At 34.7% G+C, this 12,220-nt stretch overlaps 1 protein-coding gene across 1 annotated transcript; it reads right to left on the bottom strand.

Annotated features, from left to right (window-relative positions):
- Positions 1-3,485: 3,485 nt before the first annotated feature.
- Positions 3,486-5,004, bottom strand: LOC131168279 (metalloendoproteinase 2-MMP-like). Its single transcript, XM_058127597.1, has 2 exons — positions 4,530-5,004; positions 3,486-4,304 (listed from the first exon to the last, which is right to left on the bottom strand). The coding sequence occupies exons 1-2, from the start codon at positions 4,968-4,970 to the stop codon at positions 3,795-3,797; spliced, it is 951 nt and encodes a 316-aa protein (XP_057983580.1). The 5' UTR covers positions 4,971-5,004; the 3' UTR covers positions 3,486-3,794.
- Positions 5,005-12,220: the final 7,216 nt, after the last annotated feature.

The following is a 12,220-nucleotide window of genomic DNA, read 5'->3' as shown; positions in this document are numbered from 1 at the left end:
CCCAAGCTTTCCAATCCATATGTTGAAGATAGATTTGCATTCGTTTTTTCCAAAAAGTATAGTTATGTCCACTAAAGATTGGTGGACGGGTTGAGGATTGGCCCTCTTCGAAGGGAGCCACTCCTATATGTGCCATTAGATCTTTTTATAACTTCTTGTTTGTATTTACTATAACTAGGCTCTAATACCAATTGAAATTAGATTAGCTTTCCCAAGAAGAGGGGGGGGTGAATTGGATTATTTAAAAAATTTAACCTCTTTTTAACTTCTTATTTGTTTTAATGCAACAACAAGAAAGTAAATTAATCAACTTATGATCACAACCAAATCACTCCACAAAGTACTGAAAAATTAAAAACACAATCCAACCAACCAAATTATGAAAATCAAACAATCATTCAAGAATATGATGCTTTTTGGTAGTAGTTCTATAGTTGTTTGCAAACCCTGGTTTGAATGAAATTTTTATTGCGCTTCTCTTAATCAAGATTTCCGCAAATTAACCAACGTACTCCCTTGTGGGTTTGCGCAAATGGATAATTAAAACGTACTTTCTAAAATCAAGAGTCTTCTTTGAATATGGATTTTAAGCCTTGCAAACTGCACTTAGCATACACTAGAATTTATGGTGCAAAAAGTAAAGAGAGTAAGGATGAGAAGAACACATAGATTTATGAGGTTCGACTTATCCCCAGCCTACGTCCTTGCCTTTGGTCAATTCCACCAAAGGATTCCACTAAGTGTGCTCCTTTCGGGCGAAGCAAGCCTTTTACAATATTTCCTCTTTTTCAGGAAGATAAACCTCTCAAAGCGATCAATTCCCTTTTGGTACAACGATCCAAATAAGATTTGAACCATCAACAATACAATGAGAATGCTACAATAATCTGAGTACAAAGAAACTCTCAAAATAGAGTAGAGTTGTACAAGTTAGAGCGTAGACTATACTTCAATCAAATAATAATAAAGAAAGTATGAAGCTTAAGTATAGAGATCACCAAAGGTTCGTTGATTGAGAAAACTTAGTGTAAGACCTGTGGTTTGATGACTCAGCAACAATTTTAGAACTTTTTTCCCAGATGGAGTGTGAGCAATAGAGAGCTTTGAGAGATTGTAAGCTTTGATTGCAAGAGTGCTGAGTAATTGCTTAGATATTTGAATTCTTGGGATTAAAGAAGTATTTATAGGCATTTTAGGATTAGTTTCCTTGTTCCCCAAGTGACTTGGAGTGTTCTCCAAGTTTTTACAACGTTCATATATTTGAAAAACCAAAATTTGAAATTTTCCCATTGGAGTTTAAAAATTCAAAACCCATGGAATCAGTCGGCTGACCAAGCAACTAGGTAGTGTATTTCCACAGATCAGTCAGCTGGACAGGTGGCTGACACCCTTCTGTCTCCTAGAAATTAAATAAGAAAATAGTCAGTCGGCTGGCGTGACATAGTTCAAAATGGGTAAGTCGGCTGGGAACTGTCAGTCGGCTAGGTGGTTTACGTTTATTGAGTTAGTCGGCTGGATAGTTATTTTAGCTGGTGTTTCTTTGTCAATTGGCTGACTAAACCCAGAGTATTTTTGGTGAGTCGGCTGGGCATACCTTTTACTGATTTTTTCTTTTTGGTTTTTCAAATTTAGTTTTGCTCACATATTTTGATCTTTCATAAAACATTTTTTTTTTGGGGTTTTAAAAAAGGTCTTTAAGTCCATAAATATCCCCTAAAGAGCTTCATATTTTCTAAATTATATTTGATACGAAGTACTTACATGTAGCTTTTCTAAATACGACTTTTGAGTACTAAAACTTCAAGTATTTTGATGATCCTCTTGACTTCAAGCCTCTTTTGATCTTTAAGCTTTTTCATTTGTCTTTAAATACTCAGTGAAGCTTTCTCTTGATTTGTCTTTGAGTTCCAGCTTGCTTCCATGACAAATGCAAGTGTTGAGTTATGTATACTTGAAATAAAGTCACTCAACAACACATGTTAAACCATCTTCATTTGTTATCATCAAAATAATATTGAAACGCCTAGTTAGGCCAACAGCTTATGGTTTGAAACCCCAAATTTTCAATCGGTGAAAACTTTCAGAAAGTCCAGTACTTTAATCCAAAAATATCATATTCGAATTTAATCGGTTGGTTTCGAAATTAATGTCTTTTAACCGAACCCTAGGCTCGAAAAACTTGCAAAAGTAACTGACATAGTATAATCCCCTTACCTGATTCTCGAAAAACGACCTAGAACTCTTGAAAAATGAAACCTTAACTTTTGGAGCGGGCCTTTAAAACGAGATCCCACAAGTCCGGAGGAGGGAGAGAGAATCGAGGAGCACTCGTGAGTGATCCGAGGAATTTAGAGAGAGAGAGAGAGAGAGAGAGAGAGAGAGAGAGAGAGAGAGAGAGAGAGAGAGAGGAAATGAGAGTTATAAAATAAAAACATAACTTAACCCTTAAATAACTTAAAATATCTCCCCCAAGATATTTATATATAAATATCTAAAAATATCTCCTCCAAGATATTTATATATATAAATATTTATAAATATCTAAAAATATCCCCTCCAAGATATTTATGATTATATTTATTTATTTACTTATTTATTATTTTATTTCATTTTTTTCCTATTCGGGTTACTACAACTGAAGTTTAGAACTCCTCACAAAGTAGTGTGGGAAAAACCTCCACTAGATTGGTTGAAACTAAATATTGATGGCTCTCGTAAAGGAAATTCGACTTCTTTCGATTGTATCATCCGCGACTCATTTGGTAATATTAAGGCGCTTTCTTTGAAAATTTTGAGTTAGGTACTAACAATGGAGTGGAGTTTCGTGCTCTTACTAGTGGTGTTCAGCTCTGTAAATTAAGAGTTGGGATATCATAATATTTATATTGAAAGCGACTCGGAATTGGGGGTGGGATGGTTCACATCTAGATTTTGCTCCTTCTAATACTTATGGGACTTTTGGAAATTATTAAATGATAAGTTACAAGGTTTTCATTTCTCTATAAAGTACCAATTTAGTGAAGGTAATCAAGAAATAGATTTTTTAGATCATCAAGGCGAGGGAGGCAATATGAGAAGATATTTTGCAGGTGATGTGCTACCCAGTAAAATGAGAGGTCTCATTCGTGTGGATAAGTATTCTAAGCCTTCGTCTTTAATTGACATCATTTGGTTTTCCTCTTATTTTCCTCTTGTTTTTGTTTATGTTAGATTTGTTTGGTTTTGATTCCATATAGGCATGTTTATATTAGTTTATTTGGATTATTGTACTCGTATGTTTTTCTTGGTTTTGATGCATGGGATGATTTTTATAGTTTATATGTAAATCTCATGTGACCTGCTTGTAACTACGGTATTTCTATGCTATAAGCGAGAATCAATAAAATTAATGTTCCATAAAAAAAAAAAAAAAATTATTCAACTAGGCATGGTGCTCTTTGGTTCAAGATTAAAGATTTCATGTGCCAAAATTTGACCCAAGCATATGAAAATGAAACCCTGAAGGTTCATGGGTTCATGTTTATGGACAAACTAACTCCTAAAAATGGCCCTAGGCCCTGAAGCAATTTAGGCTTACAACATTATAAATTATTTTGGTGAAATTGGGTAATGAGGAAATGACCCGGGTTCGTATTGGGTTAACCGGGTTAGCTAGGTCGCCCGGTTCTATCTGGGTTATTTCGGGTCAATGCTCCACTTACTTTTATCTTCAACTCAGACCGGGAAGGGGTCCAGTTCTTGGTTCAACTAGCTGAACTAACACACTGGTAATAACAAGCTGGGGTACATATTGTTTAAGAGTACAAGGCGCGTATGCCTTCAATGTCATCCTGATGGAGATTCCTCTTCACACTCCCAAACCAATAGTTAGCATACATGATGGCTTGGGGGACAGGGGTGTGCCCTAGCCCAAGAACGTGCCCTAACTCATGCACCACCACGGATTCCAAGTCGGCTTGCTGCATTGATGGCTGCGTGCTCCAGTCTTCATCCGCATCAATATGGAGCTTTCCCACCGGCGGTGCAGCGGCGTGAGCCAAGACTCCCCCGCGCCCGTCGAACGGCCCATTATCACCATGAGCTCGCCTGTGGAACCCTATCACAATGTCCGCCGGAGCTCCTCGTGGCACCTCTTTGAACGTGAACTTCGTAACAGCAGCCCATGTCTTGAAAGCCTGTGCACATGCTCGTCGTTGTACCCGTAGATTCACCACCGGGGTGGCACTGGACTGGAAGGTGTAGGTAAACTTGGTCTTCCATGCCGGCCATTTTGGATTTCCTTGTAGAAAAACGTATCGAGACACCTAACACCATCTCCAAAAGTATCAAATTAGAAAACTAATAGTATAAGAAAACAATAATAGTCTTTCCGGGATTCGTATCCCTAGACTTGAAGCATTTTAAACAAGACATTAATAAACTTTTGAATTCTCCACCAGCTTCACAAATTCTAGCTAGCTATATTTTTTTTCCTTAGGAGGAATTAAGGGGTTAACATTGTTCAAAGTTTAGAGTGAGAAGAAATGAACCGTGTGGAAATGCTTGGAGTGATTGTGGTGGTGGCCGTGCATCGAAGAGGAGCCGTTGAAGATGTCAGGTACGCCGCACCGAGGGATCATCATCATCTCAACAGTCTTGGAGTCGAGGTTTCCGGTGACATTCAAATGATAAAATGACTGATATGTTTTAATGGCGGACTCCAGGAGATCATCGAACTCGTTGTCGTTAACAAACCTGCGGGAGGTTTCGTAGTTTAGGTATCCGAAGTTCTCGAGGTATTGCTTGACCTCGTGCAGGCCCTTCACGGTTTGGCCCTTTTCCGAGCCCTCCAATTGCTCGAGGATGAAGGATTTGCCTGTGCCAGTAGTTGCTTTCAAGCCTCTGGATTGGGTTGTGAGAGGCTGTGTTAATGCAAGGAGAAGGAGAAGAAGGAAGCGTCCCGCTAAATCCCGGAGCTGATTGGTGGCCATGGCAATTGGACCATAAATTTTGTGTTGCTTTTCCTTCTCCGGAGGCTGTGGTGTAAGCCTGTGATATATGTGTGCCTGTGGGACTGCTTGGGAGGCCCACCACTCCCACTCTGTCATACATTAAATAAAAATAAAGAATCGTAAATCAGGGAAACGTATTTGCTGAATGATTCTAGCTACGAAATCACAGGAGATTTTTTGAATGATTTAATTAAGAAATCACAAAAGGAAGCTAATCAATGTTTTCTTTTATGAAACAAACATATTGGCTTCCATAGAATTATTTTCTTAACAACTTGAAAATTATATAAGAAGGGTCTATTTTGTTGTAAAAAATATTTTAATTTTTTAATATTTAGTTTTTCAGAGAATTATAAAAATATTTAGCTTATATTATAGTTTTTCAAGATTCATATTAAAAAGATAGAAAATAAAGAATTCGGTTAAATGTCCAAAATAAATGTTATATTTTTACTTTTTCAATAGTCGTATAGGTACTATCTAGGATCATGGTCTTGGGGATTCAGTCCGAATTTATATAAGTTCTATACATAATAAACACAAACAAATGTGTAAGATGTGAATTTAATGTTCCCATAGGTAAAGTGAGAATCAGTAATTTCGGGAAAAAAATATTAAAAAATGTCTTTTAATTTCCTACATAAATTTATAAAATTTAAAAATAAAATAATATTTTTTTTACTTATTCGAAAAATCATAAATTAAAAATTAAATGATTTTCACAAGAAGAAAGATGCATAGGTAGGTGCATTAAATTTGACTGTTATGATAGGAAATTGAAAAATTAATTTTAATTATAAATTGTACTTTTTGTTAAAGTCTACAAACATTTCCAAGTTTGGAGCTAAAAAGCATTGTTTAATTAAGTGCATAAAAAATTCCCTTCGCCCAGCTAGATAGGCGCCCACAAGAAATTCCAAAAGCTTTATTCTAATTAATTTCTTCCCATCTAAGTATCTAACTCCATCTTTCATTTAACTTTGTTTCACAAATCAAGTCCTAAAAATTTGAGGGTCGGGTCTGACAAAAGCTTGTCAACCTTTCTCATCAAGTAAAACAAATAAAAAATAGCCACACAAATTCATTGTAATTCATGTATTATCTCATTACAAAGATGATTCATTACATAATGGAGTAATTGGATCCACTTATAAAAAATATTTTGTGCTAATCTAATTATGACTCAAAATATTTGAGTCAAAAATTACAAATTATATATGTATATTTATACACACATGTACATATATATCCTTGCACTTTCTCGAACTTAATTCTCAAGAGTACGAGACACGCATGGCTTCAATATGATGGCAGCTTGAGCTCCATGCCCCACCTCTTCAAACGTGAACGTGAAATAATGGGAAGTTACTTGATCAAAAGGTGTAGGTGAAATGGGTCTTGGGCGATAGCCCAACATAAAAAGCACAATGAGAAGAAGTAGAAGTTATTGCTTGTTATTGTTTTGCAACAAATTCTAAATGGAATGAAAAATGTTGACATGTAATGTTAGAGGCCTCAATAGAGCTAAGAAAGAAAATTGTATTAGAATAATGATGGAATTGTGGAAGCCAAATAGTATGTGCTTGCAAGAAACAAAGTTGAATTGTTATGAAAAATGGATCATGAAGTCCATATGAAAAGAGACAGACTTTGATTTCGAATTAATTGAAGCAATTGAGTTAGCAATAGGTATAGTTGTGATGTGGAAGAATCAAATTTTGGAAAGAAAGACGACTATCAAAGGCAAATACTCCATTTTGATGGAATTAGTCAATAAAATTTCAAAAAAAGAAAAAAAAAAACAAAGCCTACTAATAGTAGTATATAGGACTCATTTTGCAAATGAGAAGGATGAAATGTGGTCATAATTGAACTATTTTCAAGAGAAGAAGATAAGCCTCTTTTGTGGTGCATTTGCAGAGTTTTCAATGAAAGAAAATTTCCTTACGAGATATCGAGCATGGTAAAATCCAACAGACAAATGAAGCAAATTTTTAAATGCAACTCCAATTAGGAACTTATAGACCTTCCGCTAGGTGGAGCCAACTTCACATGGTCAAACAACTTGGACTTTCCCAAAATTTTCAGGCTAGATAGATTCTTAATCAACACTGAATGGGAGGAAGATCACCCAAATCTTTGTAAAAAAGCTTTAATGATATTAGATTATAATTCAGTATTTCTTGATTGTTGAGGTTTAAAATGGGGCAAAATTCCTTTCAAATTTGACTACAATTGGCTAAAATAAAAGGAATTTCTAGAGTGGGTTGGCCAATATTGATGGGGAAGCATACAAATTCAGGGCTCACCTATTTTCATCATAGCTTAAAAACTTAAGACTCTAAAAGAAATAATTAAAGGTTGGAGGAAATATATCAATGGAACAGATTAGATGGGATCTATGATGCCCCGATTTTCATACCTTTTTTTGCATTAAATAATAATTACTAATCCTATATACTCAACCATCGGCCACGTTAGAAACTCTGTTACCGTAACAACACAACCCAATTCGAAGAGGATACCGGGTAAGCATTCATACAAACAACCTTATTAGCGGAAGTCATTATATTTACATACCACATCGAATACACATACCAGAGTACTAAACCATCCGTATATACATTTCTAACACATTCCCAAAAAAAAAAAACTCTAGGGGAAGCATACATCCCTAGTTCATACACTCATCCTGTATATAAGGGTACCAACTCCCCTCTATCTCGAAGGTTTATCACTTGGTCTATCTCGATTTCCTGAAATGTTCAGATATTTGGGTGAGACAAATCCCAGTAAGACGGAATAAATTATTTATAGTGTGTGGCAATATGAGTTTCGTTATATCATGGTATACTCTTTCAAATCATCATATAATCTGAGAAAATAAACTGATATATGCTCATAACCATATAGATATAAAACACAAGCCTTCATAAGCTTTTAATTCCATTTTCAAATTCATTCACATGCAACCTATGTTTACTAGCGAAGTTCCCAAGAATAGGGGAGATTACAGGCCCATTCATGTAGCTCCCCTCTGCTCTGATATCATTTGTATCCTTACTTGATTAACTTGGGTTCGGCCATAACTGATACTTATCAGGGCACTCATCTTACTCAATAAGCCCTCAGGCAGAGTGTTTTAGTTCTCTTTAATTATTTATGTTATTCACTCACGCTCTTTCATTTCCTATTTTCATCATTCTTTCATTTCCCATTTACATCTCACCATTCAACCCATGAGTGTCCTTAGTAACAAGTGAATATCGCGTCTGTAACTCATGGCTGCCTTAAGAATATTTCTCCACGCCATGCTTCCCCCCATGGTTAGGGTTGTGCGGCTCGAAGGGTAGATTGTAACCGCGGTTGGCCTAACCGGTTAGATCAAAATAAACATACCATATACCCGTCTGTAGTACGAATGACCTGCCTCACCCTGGTCCAGACTCCAAGGGGGCAAAAGTACCCTCCACATTGGCTCATTTGACTGTCACGCCACATGCTCCACGAGTCCATGTGGTTGCACCTAATCACCACTAGCAATGGTACCGTGCTCATTATTGCAATCCATCCATTAGGGTTTTCATTTCCACCTTTCCACTTTCACATATCAGTATTCACCATGCAATATTTACGTTGCATTATTCACATTTCAATATTCACATTGCAACATTTACATTGCAATATTCACATTTTCAGTATTCATATTATAGTGTTCACATTGCAATATTCCCATTTTCAATATTCACAATCCAGTATACACATTTCCGGATTCACATTTCAATTTCCACATCTCAATATTCATATTGCAGAATTCACATTACAATATTTCCATTTCCATATTCATATATCAATATTCACAGTTCAATATTCGCATTAGGCTCTCATCCACTTCTATTTCATTATCAACATTTCAATACACACTTCATATATATATATATATATATATATATATATATATATATATATGTATATGTATATATTTCATTTCACGTTTTTCCACATATCTTAGTAAAACAATACTAATATTTTATATTTCTTCCATTTTCCAGCATACAGATCTATGCTCAATTTTTCATCATTTTCCACATTTCAAATCCCACATTTCGATATACATTTCATAACCTCATTATTCTCAATGTAAATCATTTAGCCCAATTTCAAATACATTTCAGTATAAATCATATGCCACACAATTTTCATCTGATATACATATCATAATAATTTCAAATAAAATATCATATTTTAATTTCTCATATTTCCCAACTAGTATTTTTTAGAAAAGATTGCTATAATTTATTCCCCTTACCTGGCTTACTCAGACCACACTAAAATACCCAAATTCTACGCCCGCGATGTTTGAAGTTCAAAACCCTGAAATTCACATTTTTCCTAGATTAATAAATTTCAACTCCGAGAATAATAATTATTTTAATATTTTATAGGTCCACACACTCCAAATAGCCAATTAAACTTTAACAATAATTAACGGATATATTTCCAGTATCCTACCCTAACCTTGGAGTGATGCTTAGGAAACCCAAATTAAAAATCTGCTCCAGCCAACATGATGAGGATCAAACCTAGGACCCCGTGGTGGTGTTTGATAGTCAATTTGGCTGGAGATTTAGGGAAAATTTAAGGAGAGAGTGAGAGGTTACCTTACCCCAGTAGTGATGCCTACGTCACTCTTACGACAAATTCACTCTAGTGAAAATGTCGATGGCGGAGAATGGAGTCTAGGGGTATCTTCCATTTTTCAATCAACACCTGTTTGTCAAGGAAATCGTGGAGAGAGGGAGAGGAGACGAGAGAGAGAGAGACATGAGAGTTGGCATAGGAATCCATTTCTGGGGGGTTTTGCCACTGAAATTGAAGAATTTCAATCTCACAGCATCACATTACAATGCTTCCTGAAGGATCTTTCCTTGAGGAAGATTAATATAACATTTAATATATTATATTATAATAATATTATATTTTATACTTATATATATATATATATATATATATATATAATCACCATATTGCATAATTTAATTTATTCAATTTAATAATAATTAATTAATTAATTAATAATTTAATTTTTTTATTTTTTTAAATCACTACATCCTCTTGTAATAATTATTTTTGGGGCGTTACATTCTCCCCTCATAAAAATTTCGTCATTGAAATTTGTTGATTACAACTCCAAGTAAAATCCATCATTAACCTAACAAGTTTTGAATTGATCTTTTAAACAACTCTATTAAAACTGGTAACTAATATAAATTGATGGATTATACATCTTGTCCTAATACACCTTACTCAGCATCAACAATCAACAACTTCAATTTTCATCTCTAGTCTTTCAAAGATCTAACACCAACATAACCTTACAAGAATCAATAGCTAACTATCATTTGATTATGACATGATTCAAAAAATTTCGTATTAATTGTCTAGAACCCACATGTCCTGTTTAACATATAACTGATGCTCTCATAATGTTTGTAAAATTAATCGCAAATATTTTTCATGTTCTTCTTGAGTCTTTGAATACCCCCAAAAATCATCCATAAAAATTATAATGACTTGATCCAAGTATGGTTGAATAACTTGATTCATTATATATATGAAAATGCAAGGTGCATTGGTAACCCCAATTGGTAACACCAGAAACTTGTAGCAATCTTACTATGTACTCAATTATGTATTTGGGATGTGTAATTCCCGAATCTTAATTAGTGATAATTTAATTGCAAATCAATCTTCAAAAATTTTAGGATTTTACCAATTAATCAAATAATCCACCAATCCTTGAAAGTTGATACCAATTCTTAATGTAACATGATTCAACTTCCAATGATTAATGAATAGCCTTAAGGTCCCATTATGTTTCTTAGTGAATAATACAAGTGTAACCTATGATGATATACTAGGTCGAACAAATCTCTTGTCGATAAAATCTTCTAGTTGCACCCCAAGTTGTCTTAGTTCAACTGAAGTCATTCTATATGAAATAGTCGACATAGGCTAGGTTCCTAGCACCAAATCAATATTAAATTCAATCTCCTCTTGGAGATAGCCCTAATAAATCATCTGGGAAGAATATCTAAAAATTCTTCACCTATGAGTAAAGAAGTTTAGGATTCGTTAATTCGTATATTTCTTTCATTGCTGTTACAACCCCAAACATGTGCCCAAAGTCTGTCCTTTCACAAGCTCTCAAGATGTCAATTATAAGAGCTTGTTAGTTGGAAAGAAACCATCACTCCATTTGGATTTTTGAGTACTACTTTCTTTTGAAAACACTCAATTAGGTGTATGATAAATAGATAACCACCAATGGTTAGTCTCATCTTTAAACACAGAACTTGCAATGATGACTCATACTCATCAAGGTCCATACCTATTGGGACATCTCAAACCAAGATGTGTAATCATTAGCCTGTTAGAACAAATGTATAAAAGGCACTCCAAACTCTCATCATAACATGTAATTCTCTTGAGTAAAAATTATATGAGCTTCTAAACATTCCCTGGAATTCTAATCACTCAATTCCCTTTCAATGCCAAACTAATGCACAACCTTACACTTTTAAATCAAGGTAAAGTATCATTTCCCGCCAAATTGGTTTCTAGATTTTTTTTTTCTCACTTTAAATAGTTTTAAGGCTCAACTTCTAACTCATGGTGGCACACTTTGAATATTAAAACATAGTTGGAAAATATCCTTAATGAAAAACATGGATTGCAATTATGGCAAGTCTAAGTCCTGATATATTGACTTCAATTCAACCATGATCTTGCTCTAGTAACTCGAAAAATATGCAATCAACTTGTGTCTTGGTTTCTTGGTATAAAATACAATACTGATGGAGTTATTTCATTAGCTACGATTAATGATTGAACATTGTCTGGCGGCATAAATCTTGTGTGAAATGGACCAAGAAGGAAAGGGTAATATTTATTTGTGTTAGGGAGTTGCTAATGGTAGAAAGATTAGATTATGAAGATAGATTCAAATGCCACAATCAACTGTAGATAACCACAAAAGATTTCACATTAACTGTATACGAATCAAGTCCCTACCAAGCCGATGCCTAAGCGGTTAAATTGGTGTTCCATTGCCAAGTAGGGTTCACATAGGATAGAGCGAAAAGCTAAAGCTCCAGGTCCTAGCATGTATGGTTTTCCTTCGAGATAGAAGATTGCTAAAGGTCCGAGTATCTTTATGATTTTTTTTT

This window comes from Malania oleifera, chromosome 11, assembly GCF_029873635.1.
Source record: "Malania oleifera isolate guangnan ecotype guangnan chromosome 11, ASM2987363v1, whole genome shotgun sequence".
Taxonomy (NCBI): Eukaryota; Viridiplantae; Streptophyta; class Magnoliopsida; order Santalales; family Ximeniaceae; genus Malania; species Malania oleifera.
The sequence above is the reverse complement of the archived record's forward strand: the minus strand, read 5'-3'. Positions and strand labels throughout refer to the sequence as shown.

Excerpts from the sequence above, each read along its gene's own strand:
- LOC131168279 (XM_058127597.1), bottom strand. The coding sequence starts at position 4,970 with ATGGCCACCAATCAGCTCCGGGATTTAGCGGGACGCTTCCTTCTTCTC. Across the intron at positions 4,305-4,529 it reads ACTCCAAGCATTTCCACACG|GTGTCTCGATACGTTTTTCT; the intron begins GTTCATTTCTTC and ends AGATGGTGTTAG.